Source organism: Coccinella septempunctata, chromosome 9, assembly GCF_907165205.1.
Source record: "Coccinella septempunctata chromosome 9, icCocSept1.1, whole genome shotgun sequence".
Lineage (NCBI taxonomy): Eukaryota > Metazoa > Arthropoda > Insecta > Coleoptera > Coccinellidae > Coccinella > Coccinella septempunctata.
The window spans coordinates 11944524-11966481 of record NC_058197.1 but is presented as its reverse complement, the minus strand read 5'-3'; the positions used below and the strand labels follow the sequence as shown (position 1 = coordinate 11966481).

Genomic DNA, 21958 nt, shown 5'->3' with positions numbered 1-21958 from the left:
TCCATAAAAGATTTAATAACCGTGAATGACATGCTTTAAAGGATACCTCAACCGGTAGACCCATTTGGATAGGTTAGGAAGGTTACATAAAATGCCATGGTGAATAAACTGCGAAAGCATTTATCCATTATCTTTTCGTCGACATGACTTTTGCCGATGTACTTAAGGTTCATGCACCCGGACAAGTTGTGAAACGATTGACTGGTCTCATACTACAAATAAACCCTTGTATTTTGTATGTTTGACCCATGTTGGTATTGTGGAAGGGAAGCAGTCTCCACAGTCCACTGTGATTGAAGACATGTCTAATTTGACGAAGAAATATAAGTAAAAATAGTAGTCCAGTATGAACCAGGTATAGTAAGAGATAAGGACCATATTTGGCCAACCACCGGCCGTATACACGGTGCTCAATGTCCCGCGATGCCCCGTGTGGGTCATCAAGTCCAAAGACGGTCCTTGAACATAACGAATAAAAATGAGGATCAACCGTTTCATCCCTTGAAATTACGGGGTCGATAGAACAATCATTTCTAATTTTCCCCCCCGTGCAGAATGATTATTTTTCCTTTTTCAAGCACCACAGAACACGTGACGCGGATTCGAACGCTCCGGACAAGGACGGAAGATCTGTAACGACCTCTTCCCTCAGTTCGTTAGTAGCATTTTTTCCATTCTTTTTAAGTTCCCCTTTTTTCCATTTGATATTGTGACTCATCAAATATAGGTCAATTTTAACCCTTTCATTTTTCTGTCATCATTCTTAATACGGAAGCATCGATCGGGGTTTTTTTAGGTTGGGGAGGAAGATTAGGGGTTTCTGGAATATGTGTTGACGTGGACTTCTATTAGATCTGACATATTGTTTCTGAAAGGAACAAGACTTAATGCAACTATTGTTGTTCATACTTACATAGTTGCTAGAAACTCTGAGGTGCATTATTTTTTGCAAAAATGAATCTTTTAAATCGAACACAAAGAATTAATAGTACAGGGTCTTCATAAACTGCAGTCCTTGCACTTTTTCGTTAACCACTATAGGAGTGATGCCATGAAATATGGCATAACTCTCTGATGGTTTACTCTCTGATCGAAACATTGCAGGTGAAAATTAAGGGGTGCCACCCATAAAAATGATTCTCGCATTTATTCAATGACCTTTAAAACATAATAGCATGTTTTTGAGCTACCTCGACCTCTGTGTTGAGTTCCAGAGTTCTGGAGAGTATTTTTCCGAACACTAGTTCATGACCCAATCATGAGTTGGATCACAGCAATAGCGAGAGCTTCAATTACATTTTGTACTCAAGAATCTTCCCCTTCCTTTCACATTCGTGATTTCCTTATAAAATTAACCCCATCACTATGAAATTTCTGAGGTGATATGTGATAAGTTTTGAATGATTGCTGTGCCTGAAGCTAGGACTCAATTGGAAACCATACTTACTCTGTGTTGGACACGCAATTCTCAAAATTTACTACAGAAAACAAAAATGTTAAGCTCTCTTTTTAAACTCAGTTCTTCAGTTTCTGATAATTCTTGGTGAAGGCTATGAAATTATTAATGATTAATCTGTCAGAGACTAAATATTAATTGGAAACTGTACTCATTTTGGATCTGGCCAGCATTTTTCAAGATTATCTACAGAAAGTAGAAATTTGAAACTCCCTTTACTTTTCCAAACTTGATTCTTCAGTTTCTGATTATTCTTGGTGAAGGCTATGGAATTTTTAACGATTACTCTGTCAGAGAGTATATCTTAACTGGAAACTGTACTTATTTTGGATCTGGCAAGCATTTTACAGGATTACCTACAGAGAGCAGAAATTTGAAACACCCCTTACTTTTCCAAACTTGATTCTTCAGTTTCTGATAATTCTTGGTGAAGGTTATATGAAATTATTAATGATAACGTTGTCACAGATTAAATCTTAACTGGAAACTGTAGTCATTTTGGATTTGGAAAGCATTTTTCAAGATTACCTACAGAAAGTAGAAATTTGAAACTTCCTTTACTTTTCCAAACTTGATTCTTCAGTTTCTGATAATTCTTGGTGAGGACTATGAAATTTTTAACGATTACTCTGTCAGAGAGTATATCTTAACTGGAAACTGTACTTATTTTGGATCTGGCAAGCATTTTACAGGATTACCTACAGAGAGCAGAAATTTGAAACACCCCTTACTTTTCCAAACTTGATTCTTCAGTTTCTGATAATTCTTGGTGAAGGCTATGAAATTATTAATGATTACGTTGTCAGAGAGTAAATCTTAACTGGAAACTGTACTCATTTTGGATTTGTCAAGCATTTTTCAAGATTACCTACAGAAAGTAGAAATTGGAAACTCCCTTTACTTTTCCAAACTTGATTCTTCAGTTTCTGATAATGCTTGGTGAAGGCTATGAAGTTTTTTAATGATCACTTTGTCAGAGAGTGAATCTTAAATCTTAACTGGAAAGTGTACTCATTCTGGATCTGGCAAGCATTTTCCGAGATTACCTAGAGAAAATGGAAATTTGAAACTCCCTTACCTTTTCCAAACTTGACTCTTCAGTTTCTGATAATTCTTGGTTAAGGCTATGAAATGTTTAATGATTACTCTGTCAGAGAGTAAATCTTAACTGAAAACTGTACTTATTTTGGATCTGGCAAGCGTTTTACAAGATTACCTACAGAAAGTATAAATTTGAAAATCCTTTTCCTTTCCCAAACTGGATTTTTCAGTTTCTGATAATTCTTGGTGAAGGCTATGAAGTTTTTAATGACCACTTTGTCAGAGAGTGAATCTTAAATCTTAACTGAAAACTGTACTCATTCTGGATCTGGCAAGCATTTTCCGAGATTACCTAGAGAAAATGGAAATTTGAAACTCCCTTACCTTTTCCAAAATTGATTCTTCAGTTTCTGATAATTCTCGGTGAAGGCTATAAAATTTTGAATGTCTAAAGGTAGAGTTCAATTAAAATATAGTCACTTTGAGTCTGACACGTAATTTTCACCATTTCCTTCAAAACATCCGAATTTACAACCCCCTACCCTTTTCCAAACTTGATTTCAGCGTACAGAAATGAGTTTATAAAAATTAAGTCCTTTTTCCGAGTCCCCTTCGCTGCGGAATATCCAGGGAAAAATTGCATGATGTTTTTCTAGGGCGAGGGAAAACTGGAAACATTTTCCTTTCCTCATTTTATTTCCCGGACTCGGCTGCTAATTATCACGCAATTCTTTATCACATCTAGAGCTTGTTTGGGGTATTTTTTGCACCCTTTTTGCGTGGGAAGCGCTGATAGACATCGCAGTACCTGCACATTCACTGGGGAAAAAATGATACGGAAAAAGCGGAGATTTTTAATGATCCAATTTATGACTCGTAATAATGTAAGAATATCAACTATTGATTGCATTCTTTGACCATCGCTTGGGGTCACCAGGAAGCGTACAAGACAGATTTTATTTATCGCTTTTATCAATGAAGAACCTTGGCTTCGAAAACCGACGTAAATCCTTGCAAGTCACGGAAAAGGACACATTTTCAGAGCAGGAAATGCAGTTTTGTTATTGAATTTTTCCCGGTTTATCTCTCCGCGAATTCCGACCCAAAGGTCAATCCACCGGATCATATTACAAGTGAAGTCTTTCAATAATCATCCCTGAACGTTTTTTCGTGAAACACCCATAACTATTGGCGAGGAAAAACGTTCAGGGTTCGCTCTTCGCCCAAGCGAGACAGTAAACATCGGAGGAAATGTTCGAATCAAACCAAACAAAGTTGACTTATATGCGATCTAGAATTGACCACGGTTTGGTTTGGTTGGGCAATGTCATTAACCGGCAAATTTGTCAACAGTGCATTGGTCGTTTGCAGCAACATGCAGCTCTTATCGGAGGACCAAATGCCACCACCTGTCCGTTGTGCCATAAGATGTTCATCGGCGGCGAAAGCCTTATGGAGCATATGAAACACACCCACAAGGATCCCAACGCTTCGGGTGTAGCCAGTAAGTACCTAAGCCGTCAACGAGCACGATTTCTGCTGGTTTCTAGCTGTTTTAGTGGAGGTAGATAAGAATCGCGGTGCATGAACTGAACCATGAGGAACACCAATTTTATTTTGGATTTGTTTCGTAGTTTTTTTGATGCTCTTCGTGAAATTTGATCGTCTCTAGATGAACAGAATCTAAGCGTCAATATTTTCTTTATGAAATTACATCAGATCTCTCATTTAATAGGGCAGACATAAAAATACGTTAATTCCGAAACTACTCTTCGATTAATCAATTTTCCCTGCTATATTGACTCAAAATTGACCCCCAACATTAGTGCCCCTATAATAATAATGAAAATAATGATAATTCTTCAATTCATACAGTCATACAACTTAAGAAAGATAAAGAAAGAGCTCAAAAAAGCTAATTTAAGAGCTTGTGTATATTAATCACCAGTTAATCTACAGATGAACTAGATATCATGATAGATTTTCACCTAAGGAAACAAATTCTTTATCGTTTTGTGGGGCTTAGTATTTTTTCCTGATTTTCAAAGCTATTCCATAATTTATCACTTGCTTAGGAAAAATTCACAGTTGGGCACAAAGAAAATATGAAGTTGAATAAACAAGCTAATGCATAGACCTAAATAAACGATTTTATTCCCTGTTATATTCATAATTAAGTAATGTTCAAAAGCTTAAAATATTCAATTTATTAGTGCCCCTGTTATAATAATAATATTTCTTTATTTCGTAGTCATACAATTCAGAAAAAAACAAACCAAAAAAGCTATTCTAAGAACTCGTTCTGTGAATTACTGTAGAAATACAGTATTTTTTTACCTCTTAAGCCTCAAAACTCTTGTTCTCATTAATCTCATTACGGTTTTGTAACAATCACTTTTTTCAATTTAAGAAGCTCTGTCTGAATTCACACTCTGATCCTTAGTAAGGAGCCTCGAAAAAATAGTTGAATAAACAAATCAGCAAACTTAAATAAGAATAGATTCGAATATCTGTTATACATATAGCTTAGATATTAAAATCTTTTGCGTAGAGGAATCAGAAGTTTGAGAATTTTGTTGTTATACTCGTTTCTAACCTATTTGGGAATAATCCATAGCGCGTACGCCACTGGGGGATAGATAACAAAATTCACAATGCAAACAACAGCTCAAAACACGACCAAATACAGAATGAATGCGAACACAAGAAGAAAGGAGTAGAAGTTAATGAAAAAGCGATCTAAAAATGAGACCCTGATGCGGTTTTTAAAAAGGGCCTTAATCGACGTTTTGTGTTGTACAGTTGAGGAAACATAAAGGGGTCCCTTTTGAATTTTTAAGTGAGATCCGACACTGATTTATTGCTGAAGTTGTCGATTTTACGTGTGGGGAGCGATGAATGTTATTTTTCGGGAGTTTCAATGTAAATAAGCGAGCGTTACAACTGTTACAAGTTGTGATTTCCTCGCAATCAATTTTGTTTTGATTCCACCCTTTCGGTTGTCACTAACTAGTCGTACGAAGTGACAAAATTGATGTACTTACTTCGGAAAGTCTTTTGATGTTGTCTAATAAGGGGACACATTTCGGACAATATCTCAATAAAAAAACAACTCATTTAATAAATTCTACGTGATAAAATAAGTTGTCACTGAGTATATAAGAAAGGAATAGACCCTCTTGTAGTATGTCATCAATCAAACCCATAAAAACTGCACAATGTCTTTGATATTCGAAAAAAAAACTTATCTAACTGTATGTATTGTTGAAGTACAGTTGGCACTGACATATATCTATAATTTCAAAGGCTGCCATATCTCAAGTAGCTCAGGGCCTTATCGAGACTGAATCTGGCCTTGTGAATCAATATCAACCAGAATAAATAAAAAACATATCATTCAATACCGCTTGATTTTAGCCTTATGATATTCCAATTATTTTATGTTTACTTAGAATAGCTTCAAGTAGTTTCTAACACATTCAAATGCTTAATTTATCTATACAAAAATTATAGATCTTAGGTTAACTAATCGAAGAAAAAAATTGGTTGCTTACGCGGTACCCTTTTCCACATGATGCATGCATATGCTTACTAACACTGTTTTTAATTTATGGTAAATTCATCTTTGATTAACTTATCGAGAGGTGAGTTTACCAATGGTTTGATGAAACTGGAGAAGTAATCTTGAAATTGACAAGAACCATTCGAGGCATCTGCAGCACAAGGTCTCCCTGAAGCATTTTAACCTTGAATTAAGACTATTTTGTGCCCTGGATGTCTCCAGTTGTTCGAATACCGCTTTTATTATACAAAAATCCTGGGGTGCTTTGCTTGATCTTGTTTTTCTCTCTCTGTTGACGTCATCGATCCTTATTTAGCGAAGAGAAGGACAGCAAATCATCCTTGTCCAGTATGTGGCAAGCATTACGTTAACGAAGGATCTCTGAGGAAGCATTTGGCTTGCCATCCGGAAACGTCACAATTATCAACCTCTTTGAGAATGTGGCCATGCTCAGTGTGTCAAGCCGTTTTCACTCACGAATCAGGTATTCAAATCACGTTCTTTAACTAACTGCGAGTACAGGATGAAACACTGTATGAAATCGGGCTGCCCAAGAACGGATCCTTCGAGCACACCATCGTCAAACTGCGCGAACTTTTCCGTCAATTCGTTTTTCACCTGCCTAAATTCATGTTTCGGAATACCTGAGAACCACAAGGCCACAAAAACGATCTTTTGGACATTTCGCTGAAACCAAAGAAATAAAATCAAGCAGGCTTCTCCCAGAATTATCGTGTTTGTTTGTTTCATCCTGTATCTCTTCTCCAAGACCTAGTCTTCACTTGTTTGTTGACTGTTCACGTTTTTTTAACGTTGTCACCTACCACTTAGTTTGAAAGCAGGGAAATTCAGCTTCATTTCGCACAGTTACAATCTTTTCATCACTTTGTCGGACTCTTTCAAACTTGGGAGGATTTAGGTTGTTGCCGTTGTAGATGGGGATTGTTTTATTCAGAAAATTTGGTTTTCTAGGTCTTCTGAGCCATATGGAGCACATGAGGATGGACCCCAAACATCAGTTTGCTGCCCAGTATGTGCTATCTCGGGCTGCTGCTGAGAGAAGGGAGAGGGAGACTCTTCTAGCAGCTGTGTCGGCATCTGCTTCAGGCAGTGGTTTGCTTCCGATGCCTCCGATGCCTGGTCAAAGTAAGTATACCACACTATTCATCAATTTTTTTATATTCGACTACGTTTGTCTTCAACCTTGAGACATTTATTGTGGGTGAGTCAAAGCGAGTATTATTTTTGTCGATTTTCAACAGCAGGAGGTAGCCCCATGTGTGCATCACCAAGTGCTCACAGTGATAGTTCATCAGGCAACGGTAGACTCTCTTCGACTGGATCCGATGCTGGTGGACTCAATAACAACAATAACAACTGCAACACCAAATTGGGAGATATACTCAGAAGTAAGTCCATACCCTTCTGGTTTTCATAAAGACTCCTAAACTCATCCAATTGTTCTCTCTACACAGGTAATAATGGACTCCACCAACAGTACAACGTGGAAGAGCAGCTTCATAACGCCAACAGGATGGCGGCTTTGGCGAATATGGTTAGCCAAGGCGGTGTACCTCCTGGTCTTGGATCAGATCCAGCCTCCAACATCGCCAACATAGCTAATCTGATGCGATTAGGGGTGACACAAGTAAGTAGAATTAAGGCACTGATCATTTTATTTGAGTTCTGTTTCACGTGAGTTTAGGCAAAACTTTGGAAGAGACTAATGACACAGTAAGGTGTTGAGGATTCAAGATATTTCTGAAGGTTTTGCCTAAAATTTCTGCCGATACCAGTTGAGCTTCATTAAAATTTATGTTCATTTGTTTTTTTTGGTTTCACAATTTCAGTTTCCGTTAAATTTCTACAATTAGAACAAGCCGAGTCCCTTAGGAACTCCAGCATGACTTTAAAAAAATGTGGTAATACGAATCCTGGTTAACCCCAGGCATCTTATAACACTGCGTCCTATTTCAGGCCAACCAGGTGAACAATAGCAACCCCTCGACGCCGCCGATCAACAACGACGCGCTGTCAGCTGTCAACGCGTCTGTCAACGCCATGAACGCGATGCGAGCCTCGATGGAAAGCATAAGGAACATGGATCCCATGAGGTCTTCTGTGATGGATTCCCAGCAATCGCAGCAACAGGAGGCGCTCAGGATGCAGCAGCACGCAGAGGCTCTCCTGAGGTCCCAAGCGGAGGCGGCCTTGAGGCTTGCCATGAGCCAGGCCTTGCCCCAGCTTAACCAGCAAGATAACAGCAATCCTCTTCGACACAATGGTAACTATCAAAGCCATCAGGGTCAGCCTTCACAGCAGCTCAGTCCTGACCTCACTGAAGCCTTGAGGCTGCAAGAGCAGAGATTAGAACAGGCCTTAAGGCTGCACGGGAGCGATCCAAGGTCTCTCGGATTCTCGCTGAGCGGTCAGCAACAGAATCAGAACCAGCCGTGAAATTTCAGCTACTACTGAACGTGTCTTACGTTGAACATAGAAATATATGAATACCTGTACAAGTATGTATGTATATGTACTTATGTATATATATTTACATAGGTTCTTAGAACTGGTTATTGTTTTCCTCACATAATCATCTCGTTGAACGTTTTTTCTTAACTTTTTTCTAAATTCACATATCCATATCAACACAATCGTCGGTATACAAGCTAATCGGATTGATGAATCGATCGAGATCAATGATAAACAGCCAAAATTAAGCATGAAAATTCAACATCAAAATTGAGACACCAAAAATAAGTTATAGGGAAGCTTTTCAATTCCGTCGGCTAAGCATTATGAGGCCTTCTCCTTCAAAATGTCTACCATTATTGGTTTTCCTTTTTGAAGAGGTTCCCTTATTATTCTACCTTTACTCCTTCACAAAATAAATTGAGTCAGAATTTTTACTTGCACTGAATTATTTCTTGTTTCTGTTTAATATTTTTATTAATTTTTTGTAGTCGAAACATTTTCTTCTCGTTTTTTAAAATGATAATTCCGTCCTTGCTCTTCATTTAAATTTTGTGGAATAAGTGGAATACGATTCCTGAATAGCTTGTATACATGTTCAAAAAGAAATAAAAATAAAACTAAACAGAATGTGCCAAATAGATCAAACTTGATTAGACGTTCGACTCGTTCAGTTTCACTCAATGACTAAGTCATTATCAATTATACAAATCGCACTTCGAAAGTGCAGAAATCATTTTGAAAGGAACGATAAAATTTGTATAGTATAAGTGTTGAAAATTTATACCTCACGGTATAATATACTTAAGAAATAGGTTAGGATACTGTAAATATATACAAAAATTGAGAATGGTGAGCGAGAGTGCGAGTATATTATTTAGATAGATGTTAATAGGTACGTCTTTTTTTGCAACATCAAAATTTTTTCTGTGATTTATTTTCGAGAATTAAAAGCAATAAAACTGAATAATTTTAGTTGGGATCTTTGAGACTCGTTTATCATCAACAATTAGATTAGGTCGAGGATAAACGAGACATCACAAAGATCCCACTGTTGAATGCAATTAAAATACTGTGATTAGAGAAAATATATAAACTTGATTTTTTATTTTTTTTTGTCAATTCGATAACGTGGCAATTTCCTGATAAAATTGCTTTTTTGTTACTAGCGAGTACAAAGGGGATAAAGTGTTCCTTTTTGAGTTTTTAATAATGCGAGTATGTTCGAGAGAGTGTGTATATTTTATTTTTTCATATATATAGAACTTTGAAAACAGAGTACTTACAACAGAATTTATATATACAGAGAATGTGAATATGTAAAAAATATTTTTCCTTTGGAAATTTAACAAATTTATAGGAAATTTTTTTAATTTCGAACAAACCTATGTCTGAAAACTATCAATTTTTACGAACTACATTGTTTCGATATCTCGAAATTCAACCGATTGTATATATCGTATAAATATATTGTAAATAAAGCACAACAACATTGAAAAATATTTTTGAGGCAAAAATCGATTTGGGAACGTATTTTGAAAAATTCATCAGTTTCGGTCTTCAACATTAATTTCTGTATATATTCTGAAAATACTCAGTTGAGCGTACTCCACAATACTTGCAATAGTCATTTATAGCCAATAGTTGAAAAAATACAATAGATACAGGATAGCAGTCTCTGCTATGATTTTCCCTCAAAAGTGACGAAGAAGTGACATATTACTCAGAGTAAATAACACAGTTTTCATTCGTGAAAGATTGATTTTTGGACGGAATACAAGGTGAACTTATAGCTCTTAGATATTTGGCGAGAAAATTCAACAACCAAGTGAGTTTCACTATTTTCGGCGTAACAATCATAATTATAATATATTCAGAGCGGGTTTCCGAGATATTCATGAAAATTTCACAGCATATTCGGGTGATTTACAGGTCATTATTCACGCCTGTCAAACGTGAAAGAATATCCTCGAAATCACCATTTTACCACCAAACGCGACAACAATGCGGTTTTTTTGGAAACCGCGACAAACTCTACCGATGATGACGCCATAATAAAATACATGAAAAAAATAATAAGAAATAGCCCAGTTGCACAGAGTGCTTCAAACATTTTGCCCACTATAATAACAACCGTTATTATCCTTCAAAAATTATACAATAGCCCAATCAAGGCTCGGTTCCTAGGGGGGCGGGCGCGTGCGCAGCCCTCGTCGGAGTCGAGCGTTGAATTCAAATTTTTAGCAAGCCCTTGGGGGGGTCTGCCCAGGCCCCCTCCACAACCAGTGTATTTTACATAAATATTCGAGTCTAAATGCCCGAACGGACAAATATTTATTGTAAAATTACAACAAAACAAATTTTTTTTGCAATAGCCCACAATACATGTGCAAATCTGCACGCGTTTTCAATGTTCAAACCAGATTTTTTTTAACTACATTTTTCCTTGTTTCAATCAACCGACTGAAGGTGTTTCGTTCTCAAAGCAAGAAGGGACTCAAAAAAAATATGCTGTAGGCCGTGTATCCTCTGTAACCGCTTGATATGCAGCTTTTAACATAGTTATTTTCGATACTTTATCGATGGCTTCTATGAAACACGACAATATTCATTTGAACTCAAGTTTCCAACTATTTTCATGTCTCCTGAATCTTCTCTACTAGGTGTTTCATGATTTCTATATTTGTAGTGTATTGTATGTTCCCCCAGCTTTGCCAGGTAAGCTTGTTAGAGCATATAAAACTAAGAAAAGCCCTTCTTGTGAACAACATCCAATCGGTTGTCGATCTTAAAATTTTTTCTTTGCAATAGTCAAAACGCATGAGTGTTCTTATGCTATACAAAAAATCCGGTATACCACACTTATGTTCAAGTTTTTCCAACTTTGCATGGAAAATTCCGCATTTCCAATTTTCATTGCAGAGTTTACCTTCGTTGATTACAATAATATATTCAGAATTCATAATATACAAAATTAACGGATACAGGTTAATGAAAAAAAAAAAATACATCGCCAAAATTCATAGCAGTTACATTACCACACTTATAATTTTTATTTATGTTTAACCTTCAGTTACTCTTTGATAGCGTGACAGTTGAGAGAACATTTTTGGTCCGTTTTATCTTAATTCGAACAAATCGACACATGAACTTAAAAACTAGGAAATCTAAAAGTCACTTTTGGGAAACACAAAACATTTCGGCAATTCCAGATATTCAAAATCTTTCAAAATCAAACCGATCACATTCGGCCATCCACTTACTCATAGTAAACCCAAATAGTTAATAATATAAATGTTAGTTGTGTTATATTGCAATTTTTTAATGTTAAGTTGTGTTTTTTCGTATACGTCATACTGTAAGTTAACGCATCGTACAACATTGCTCTTGTATACTTGAATCTGTACACTATTTCGGAACTGACTGTATCTCAACCATCCAACATCATTTTATGACTCCAAAACAAAAACAAATTAATAAACATTTCAATCAAATTTTTCTTGTTGTATGGTTTGATGGAGATATTCCTCAATAAAAAAACCATAGATGCTGTCTGATGTTAAAGTTGATATTGCTCAAACCTTATCACGTACATAGCGCAGATAAATAGTTAAATGTTTCTTGTTAAAATCGATGTAGCTGCAATAGATGAATACAAGTTTTTGTTGATTGTATCCGAAGCAATATCAACTGATATTTAGTTTCAAGTATGCAAAGTTGGTTCGAGACAAAAAGTTGACACTTTCAGTTCAATACAACAAAACCAAACATATCTGAAGAAAAAACGAAAATAAACAATGTTGTGCGAAACCTATATATTCAGTTTTACTGATATATCCGATGAATATTGGATTTTATAGCATTGTCTTGAGAATCGTTATTTAATAGTTACTTTCGAAGCTCATGAAAGACAGTTTTAGGTCACTAGGTCGAATTTCGATGAAGAAATCGAAGATCTGACTCAACCAATTCAATAAGCATCACAGAATCTAGTCTAGAAGATGTCATCTCAAATGATAACGATAAAACTGTAGATATCATACAAAGAACAAAGAAGCGAAATTGAAAGAAAAGAGATGATGAAATAAAAAAGCAGTGTTTCGCGAAGCAGTCAGATTTCTTCAATCCTAATTTGTCCAGCCTGTTCAAAAATCATTGAGGCTCAAAAATATTCTAGTTTCCCTAACTGTGAATGTTGAAACTACAGTTGAATTTTCTTTTGCTTTAATGTATTTATTGAATTGTTATATAGTTTAAGTTAATTAGGTGTTGAAAATATTCAATTTGAAGTTTGATATTATTTGAAACGTGCTAACAAAAATGAATATTTTGAACAAGTCTTCTGGAGTTGTTGTATATCAAGAGTGTAATGTTGAAGTAGATTTAAGTGAGTTATATAATATTTTTAATTTTTTACAATATTTGCCATTTTATTTCTCATTTGACTGCCATTTCGATAGTAACTTATGCTTTTTTTAATTAATGTTTAAGTTCCTATACATATATTTTTTGAAGAAACTGTAGGTACATTGCAGAATTTTCGCGTGAATGTTGTATAAATGGAGAATTGTTCAACTTGTTAAATTATTGTTTTGTAAATTTGGAAATCACTCAATTACATACACTCGAAATTGTACAAAAATTTGTAAAAATTTAGACAAATTGATATTGAAAAATTGTACATTATAGGGACTAAGGCAATATACACGGTGTGTAATTGACACTTTCCACAAAAGTTTTCGAAAATTTAGTACTAGTGAAATTACCTTATCTGTGAAAATTGAGGCATTACAAATTCGACTTAAAGAATTAATTTATATGGCACTAGATCATCAACAAATTGTGAATTAGATGAAGAAATTATGTTAATGTTTTTGAAGGAATCAAAAAAAATCGAAATTTTGATGTATGATGTATGTGTGACAAATGTATCTAATATCTGAAAATAGCAAATTGCAAAAATTACACGATGTGTTTCTTTTCCATATCACCTGCCCTTTTTGATTAAAAACCATTTCGAATAACAAAAACCAAAACCTTGGACAATTCAAAACGTGGTAATTGTGATACTTGTATAATGGAAAAATCTTTTCATTGGAGCCTTTTCAACTTGTGATTCTGAACAACTAATAGTTCATCTTCAAGTGACAAAACAAAAAATACCACAACTTGGAGAGGCACATTTCCAAACTTGTATCTAGCTCTTTGTGTCTATCAGAGTAGACATTTGATGAACTTTGTCTTCTTGCTTCAGTTCTATTAGACTGAGGCTGACTTAAAGAGGAAGTCGAAATCCCCAATGAATACTGATGAAGAAGGATTGAATACAGTCAGGAATATTGCAAGTGTTCAATGATCTATTTTTTTATGAGGATAAGAACAGAAGCTTGCATATAGTCAAACACCAATAACGAAACCAAGACTTTATTCAAATATCGTCTACTAAGGGAAGAAAATTCTACATTTTAATTTCAAGGAAAGTGTTTCAAGTACACGATACATACATGGTTCTTTATTAATTCATACTATCCCCTCCTAGGTAAGTCTTTGTAGATATCAAAATTCGCAGAAATCTGTCTCCACCATCTCCATCTGTTTAGCCATCCCCCTATGGCCAAACTGTAAAAGCTGGACTTCCTCCCCTTGCAGTTTTCCTTTTGATGTTGCTGCTGAACTCTAGCGGTGAAGATGTGTAAACAGGGGTTCAAGCCCTTCATTAAGGGGATTTCTACAGAATTGCTATTCAGCTAATCGAATGTTACGATTCATCTGAATAAAATAAAAAAAAATTCAGAACCAATTATTTCACCACCAATAACTATTTGGAATCAAATTCATTATTGTTTGTTTAATAAGTACTTTCTATATTTTACAAGTGCCTACGTACTAATGACACAACAAATGAAAAATAGCACTTTTTGTCAACTATAACCACATCACATGTTAATAATTCAAATATTTTTAGGATACCTATCTCTTCAGTAAAATAATTCGAATCATTTCCCTGATAACTTACGTATTCCAACATATTATAGGATTTCTGTGAGGTATTAAGTATTTCTACAACAAACAGACGAAAAACTTGAGAATGATTGAATGCAACTATTGGCATGGGCAGAAAAAATATGATTTTTCAAAATAAAGCAAATTAATTTTTTATTTATCAGAACAGATATCACATTCGAAATCATTCAAAGTATTCAAAACATGGCATTACTGCTCAGACACCACAGAGCTAGGAAAATATACTTCTAGTTATACTTCAAATTTTCAATCTATATTGAGTTGCTTGAATGTGCCATCTACGCCAAATTCGTCTGACTTAAGATTGGAAAATCCAATTCTAAGAGATTCATCCGCAACCTGATACCGTAGATTTTTCAAAAATATCTCTTCTTCCTTGATAATATCGTTCCATATTTCTGAAACATAGGAAGTCAATGAAAATCCACACAGACTTAGTGTTATCAGAACTTCATCGAAGAGAAGTTTCCTTTCACAGATAGATGGACCTTTCAGATATAGCTAGCTATTATTATTTTTCATTAAATCTGCACTTCAAAGAGAAAGATTCTCAGGAATAGAGTCATTCGGGGCAACTGTGCGCACTTTTGCATTTCAAGCCATACCCTGTTTCAAATGTTGAAGTTAGAAAAATTAAAACATATTCATAAGATAGAGAATTTTCTAATCTATAAAAAAACATCAAAAAGCAAACAAACAAAATCGTTTTATTTCCGCAAAAAGAAATTTAATGGTGAAAGTCGGAGTGCGTTCACATGCCCCGTATTTCTACTCTGTAATCTGTGCCCGTATTGCGGGTAAGTGTGCGCACCCTCACGGGGTAAGTGAACGCAGTGCTTAGTAACCACACAATCAGAACAAATTACAAAATAATGCCATCAAAATGTTACAATATTAGAGAAATGCTGTTTATTGTCAATAAAGAAGCGCCTTTTTATAAGCACTGCATTATTGTTCGTGCCACAATTCCTGGTGAACACAACACTTGATACATTCCCCTGTTGTTGGCTCTTCATATTTTTCTGAACAAATAGGACAATATTGATCGAGTCTTAACCAAGAAAAGCAACAATGTCATAATTTATTCCTCACTGAACTAATGCCCATAATGAATCTATGCGCACACTTACCCGCGCACACTTTCCCCAGTAAGCCAAAATTTGAATTGACGTTCTTATAGAGTTGAGCAGCTAAGAGAACCCAAAATTTTATATTATATATTTAGATTAATATGCCCATGATCGAATAAAATATTGTTTAACACTGTCGGACTCGAAACTTGGACCTGGCAGAATTTGCAGAGATGCTAAAAATTAAAAAGAAAACTAGTAAATTGGATTGATTGCAAATAAAAAGTTAACGAAACGTCGCACGGTGCACTTCTATAAAAAACTAATTAGGGGATTCTGCGCCCTTGCTTCACCCAAATGAACCCCTCTTTCATACATTGCATAGTCGAGATATACGCACTGCGCAAACTTACCCACTGCGCTCAGTTACCCCGAATGACTCTATCCACTTTTCATCTTTTAAAACATTTATTAGGTAAATTTTCTCTAGAGAGTTTCAAAATATTGTTCTGGTTATTTTCGGCCTAGGACAGCTTTTTGTGCAGAAGTGTGGAGCCAACATACTCGAGAAGCTTGGGAAACATTATTTATATCACCAGTCGTATTTCTTGACAGTATTTTTACATAATATACCTACAGAAAACAACTTACTGAGGTACTCTGCAACAGGAATATCATCTCCACCGTAATCTTTTGGTAGAATTGCCCGAGGCACTTCTCTGTGAAGGGATTCTAAGTTTTCGTGAACTTTGATCTGAAAATGAATTGGCAATGTGAAATGCTGTTAATATCACGAACATTCAAATCAATATACAGAATTGAATATGAACAATAAATTCGAAAACTGGTGTTTTACCAGAATGCTATGAGAAAAAGTTAAAACTTAACTCTGGTAAAACCATACCTTAGACGCGACGTCTTTAAAAATCATCTTGATTCCGCCCAACAGCAAATTTGCGAAATTTGTCAAGTTTACCATGTGTATAGCTGCCACCCTTCCACTGTAGCAGTTCTGAGAAAAAAAAATCAGCTGAAACGTTCGAGATGAAATGACAGAACACCCTCCTCACCCTGATCAATTTCAGATGCTTGTGCAACATTGAAACGTCGAAATTCTTGAAAAATCCGGACTTCAAACCGTACACATCTATAATGGCAATTCTTGAATCGGTAAAACTGTACTTGTTCATGATTTCCGAAACTGCCACTTGAAATTTGAGGCATTCCTCGAAATCTGCCCCTACCGTTTGTCCATGATTAGACACACAAATCAGAATCACTCGTTTGCCTTCATTGGTCAATTTTCTCAGTGGAAATTTCACTCTGAAAATGTGGAAAAACTTTCAATTTGAAGCATGAATTTTCCTGAAATAATCTACATTTAATTCAGGGAAAAATATAAAGGAATAATTAAATAAGGCTTAATTATTAATCCCAATGTTTTGGGATTCGGTTTGTTTTTCTAACATTTCTTCGTTATATTTTTCCATAAACACATCCTACATATGTTACCAAGTTACATAAAAAATCCTTGATCATTTCGGAAAGTGCAAATGTTCCTTCATATGTTAAATCCAAAAAGAGACTCACACAGGTATTGACGATGGTATCACTTTCTCAATTCCCTGGTAAAAAAAATTATATTCGGCTTTCATGGTGAAATAATTGTCATATTTTATTTTGGATTGTTCTATTCGGAATTTGTTATTCAACAGAAGACGCTCTAGAAACAATTCATCTGAAAAAATTATGAAAAATAATAAGATTGATAAGAAAAAAACTACATCTAATGTTACTAAAATAAAAATGAAAAGATAGGTACAACAAATTTGTTTTTACCAATGGATAAATATTCTCAAGCTAAAAGGACAGAAAATATCTTGTACCCCCTTTAATCATTGAATTCACCCTTCAAAACGGAGACTAATTATGATCATTGTCAATCGAAATAACCTCCTGTTTTTTTTTTTTTTTTTTCAAAAGATTAACGTCTATTACGCTCACCGTTAATGAAATCTTGTGGTAAATGCTTCTCCTTTTCTGCCCAGTTCCTTAAAATCTCTATATCCCTCTTGATATCATCTTCTTTCACTCCCAAAGATTCCAATACCTCCAACCTCCTGTTTTGATCTTCTTTCAGGTAATTTTTAGACATATCAACATATAACTGTTCTACTTCCACGAATTTTATCCAATAAACTGGAAAATTCTCTGCAAACTTGGCGAAAGCCGAGACAGTAATTATGATTCCAGTCCAATTTTAATTTTCCGACCTTCTTTTTTCACCTTAGTTCAGTCGCTTCTCAATTAGCATCATTGGTAAATCAGTGTATTTCGAACGAATATGATCTGAATCGATTGAAAGTGTGGAGGTTCACGATTCCCCTGAAAAAAATATGGTAGAGAAGAATTATAGTGATAAACAAGATAAAAAAGTGGAAACCAAGGTTTTTCCATAATCACTGCTCCATTGGTTATACAATATGCAGTTTAAAATACTGTGTGTCCTATAATCATACGTGTATCAAACTCAGTTATCTCTGAGGAAAAATAAAAATATTAAATTGAAAATGAATTTTTCATTGGCCTTGGTATCTGTGTCTTTTGGACTTGATAATGGAATTTCATATAGAGGATGTTTCTAAATTAAGACGAAAAATGTTGAAGGGTGATATTTCAACCAAAATTGAGGGGGATCTTTACAGTAACCCTTTGTAATTAGGGCAAAATAGTCGATTTATTTACTATCATTTAGTTTGTCTATTATTATTTATTACAATCAAGCAGGCTAGTTTGACTAGACAACGCATTGTGTCTTGTGCCTAACAAACTGTGATTCTATGTGGAGAGATCCTAAATATTATTTCATTTAGGTACATTGAGAAGTTTCAGATCAAATGCTGCTTCTTAATTGAATTTTTTAAATATGGAAATTCGGGTACCTTGAAAGTGCTGATGAAGAATAATATAAGGGTTGCACTCTTCACTCTCATGTAATGACATTTCTTCGTTAAAAAAACCTAGAAAACAGTTTTTTGCTAGGATCATTTTTTGTCAAACTTTATATTCTTCTGAACACTCTTTTCGCGAATATATTAAATGAAATAGATCATTATGTCCTAAACAGGCTGTAACCGGGGAAAGGGTTTTTAGCAAAATTTTATTTGACAGATCCCCCTCCTAATTTTGGATGACAAATCACTGTTTAAAAGTAAATCTTCTGGAATGAAGACTGTGAATGAAGAAAATTGAAAATGAATTTTTTGTAATGGCTTTGTAGCTGTGTCTTCTGGGCTTGATAATGGAATCACATATGCAGGGCGAGTCTTTGACGAGTACAAATATTCTAACAGTAGATTTTTGAGGTAAAAAAAAACACTTTCTTTCCTTACCGTTTTTTCCGAATCGGCTCTGTTTAATAGATACAGGATGTTGAAAAACCATAAAAAAGTGTTATTTTTAGTTCAGTCTCACAAAAGATTCAATCGAATATGATCAATTTCGGAATATAGTTCTTCATTTATTTGATGAATCTTTTTCGAACACAAGATATCACCCACGTCTTCCAGTTTTCTAATTTTGACCATTACGTACCATAAAAATACCAAAAATTCAAAGAACCGATCTATTGGAACTAAGTTGAACACTATCTAATGAATATCTGTATATTCTTCATATTTTCTTGTATAATGCTCCGTTTTCGAGTAATTTGATGTTCAGAAATAAAAAATATCTCTGCAATTCGAAAAATTGGGTAATTTGACCGAATACAACTCTGTCCACAGATGTGTATTGTCACAGTTTAGCTAGATATTCTGAAGGTTATTTTATTCTTCCAGGGCTGGCACAGCTCATTATGAAAACTTAAAATGGCTATATCTTTTATCAACGCCGAAGCAAAAAAAATAAAATGTATATTCATCTAGTATGAAGACTGCAAATGAAAGGACTAAATTGAAAATTTTTGTTTACTGGCCTTGTAGCTGTGTCTTTTCGTCTTGATAATGGAATTTCTAAGTTGGGTTGAAATCAATTCTGTAGCTGGTTTCGAAAAAAAACTATATAGTGTATAAGACTACAAAATTTTGCACGAACAATTGTGAAAATATGAAACCTAAACTTTATTTTTTCATTAGATGCGTGAACCTTATCCTATTTCCTTGAATACGAAGAAAATAATTGATATGAGGAAAATTTACACAGTTTTTAGAAAGTGTTTTTTCATGTGAATCTACTGCTTAAAGTTCGATTTATTGAAAAAAATGTATCATGTTCTGTTCGGGAAAATTTTTCAATCATTTGCGTATCGTCTTGATAAAAGTTGTATGTGGTCTAGGTGATTTTGATATATATTTTGAAGGAAAATTAATTTTCCGCCTGTTCATAGAGCAATCTCTCCATTTATCTCATGCACTATCTACAGGATGGAGCTTTACATCTCCCTTTTTTTTCCTTGGATATTTCCTGGATCGAAGATAAAAATGAGTATTTAAGGGGTTGGAGGAATTCTAAGCAGTGTGTACAACAGCATATTACCTAACAGAAGTTAGTAAATCGTAAAAAAAAATCTAAAATGTTTTCTTTCAAAATCTGTTTGCTCGTGGTCGCTGCAGCCATTGTTGCTGTTTCCTGTGTGCCATACCAAGTTGTTGTTCATAGGGAAATTGAACCAGTTGTAAGTAAACCGAATTTTTCCAATGTTTATTAGTTGAGAGTTAATTGGCTTCTATGTATAATTACATCTTTGACGTTCAATATTGACGTGAAATATGTACTCTTTTCATAATTGAATATATCCCACGTATAACACAGAAAAAATAGAGAAAAAACAGACGTTTTCAACGGTTGAATATTTATTTATCAAGTATTTTACCAATATCGGAGCAGTAGTTAGTGAAACACGTGTTGGAATATGTAATATGAAAAAATAAAAAACAAATGATTGTCAATTAATTCACCTAATTTTTTTTTTGAGTAAGTACCTACTACAATTTTTTGAACATTCGATAAGTATTTTTTCATTTCTCTTTTTCGGTCTATGAATTTACACAAATTTATTTTACTAGCAAAAATTAAACTATCATCAATAGATAGCAAGTTCAATGCCATATCTACAATACTGGTAAATAGTGGATGTAATGAAAATCCTTATGAAACACTTTTGATATTGAAAAATCTGTACAGTGTACAGTACTCCTTCTTTTTGTATTACTTTTGATATTCTTTAAAATTATTATGATGGATACTTGATTCCTTCATCGATTTGAAAATTTTCTTGAATTATATTCTTGTAGACTAGAGTCCATAGAAACTTCACCTAATCATTACATTTTTCGAACGAAACTTTTCTTGATTTCAAAAATTGGTGAGCCAAAACACGTTATAAATATTATTAATCCTTACTTTCAAACTCACTTGATTTTCTCTGTAAAGTTTTTGGAGTACCACATTATTTGAGTCTCGAATACTGTGTAAAAAATAATAGATACATAAGAGAAATGGAAGTAAGAAAGATATTAAGGAATATTGAGTTTCTAACTGAACTCGCATCTATCAGAAGCAAAATTTATGCATTTACCAAAAATTTCCTCTTACCTCTAATTTTGAAGGAAATATTCAATCTCAAATACTTAATCTTGAATTGTGAAAAAATATAAGGTTGAAGTGATAATCTATTACTTAACTTAATTTTTTCTTGTTGAATAAGTCGTTTATTGGGAAACGCTATGGACCAATAAAATTAAAGAAATTGTATCCCATTCTATATACATAGAGTACTATATACCTACGTATGAAAGAGCAGTATCAGCTTCAGCCATTAGTTTTGAAGCTCCTGTCAGTACTATAGTATGAAAAACCCTCGATTTTGTTTCAGAATCCAGTGGTTATTCCCAAAGTGGTGCAAAGACCTGTGATCATTCAAACTCCACAAACCACCACCGACTCAAACTTGCTTGGTTTGAACATCCTGGGAATGAAAGCCGGCCTTGACACCAACATATTCGATTTCTTAGGCAAAAAATGAACGAACGACTTTTGCAATAAGCTGTATCACATATCTTAATTGTTTAACTATGTAGAAATAGAATTGAGCATCTGCATAAGTATTTTTTTTACCCACGAATCCCCTAAACAAAACCGTTGTAACAAGTATTTTTATGAACGAAAAAATAATAAAATGTGCTGCAGTAATTTTTGGAGTGTCCAGTATCTATACAACAAGTTCAATAATGAGCCGATATTATTTTTCATTTTAATCATGCTCGTAAATCTGCGCCATTTCCCTCAAGATAAGAGATGGCCTTGACCGAAGTCATTAGCGAGTTTATACAC

The 21958-nt window shown here is 34.5% G+C and overlaps 2 protein-coding genes across 17 annotated transcripts in view; one reads left to right on the top strand and one right to left on the bottom strand.

Annotated features, from left to right (window-relative positions):
* LOC123319852 (zinc finger protein 135-like) overlaps positions 1-13496 on the top strand; it is a 122640-nt gene extending 109144 nt beyond the window's left edge. For 8 of the 16 annotated variants that reach the window (XM_044906840.1, XM_044906841.1, XM_044906850.1 and 5 more), the window contains 6 exons: positions 3851-4001; positions 6352-6543; positions 7032-7205; positions 7322-7468; positions 7535-7707; positions 8037-13496. In XM_044906840.1, coding sequence (XP_044762775.1) covers positions 3851-4001; positions 6352-6543; positions 7032-7205; positions 7322-7468; positions 7535-7707; positions 8037-8516 — 1317 coding nt within the window. In that variant the 3' untranslated portion in view covers positions 8517-13496. Of the gene's footprint in view, positions 1-3850; positions 4002-6351; positions 6544-7022; positions 7206-7321; positions 7469-7534; positions 7708-7909; positions 7970-8036 lie in introns of those variants that run through there. The other 8 variants (XM_044906849.1, XM_044906847.1, XM_044906848.1 and 5 more) reach the window with 7 other exon arrangements.
* Positions 13497-14670: 1174 nt separating this feature from the next.
* Positions 14671-17917, bottom strand: LOC123320358 (alpha-tocopherol transfer protein-like). The gene is made up of 6 exons (XM_044907655.1): positions 17630-17917; positions 17216-17363; positions 16696-16948; positions 16530-16637; positions 16277-16379; positions 14671-14953 (listed from the first exon to the last, which is right to left on the bottom strand). The coding sequence occupies exons 1-6, from the start codon at positions 17778-17780 to the stop codon at positions 14802-14804; spliced, it is 915 nt and encodes a 304-aa protein (XP_044763590.1). The 5' UTR covers positions 17781-17917; the 3' UTR covers positions 14671-14801.
* Positions 17918-21958: the final 4041 nt, after the last annotated feature.

Excerpts from the sequence above, each read along its gene's own strand:
- LOC123320358 (XM_044907655.1), bottom strand. The coding sequence starts at position 17,780 with ATGTCTAAAAATTACCTGAAAGAAGATCAAAACAGGAGGTTGGAGGTA. Across the intron at positions 16,949-17,215 it reads ATACCATCGTCAATACCTGT|AGTGAAATTTCCACTGAGAA; the intron begins GTGAGTCTCTTT and ends CCACATTTTCAG. Across the intron at positions 16,380-16,529 it reads TTAAAGACGTCGCGTCTAAG|ATCAAAGTTCACGAAAACTT; the intron begins GTATGGTTTTAC and ends ATTCATTTTCAG.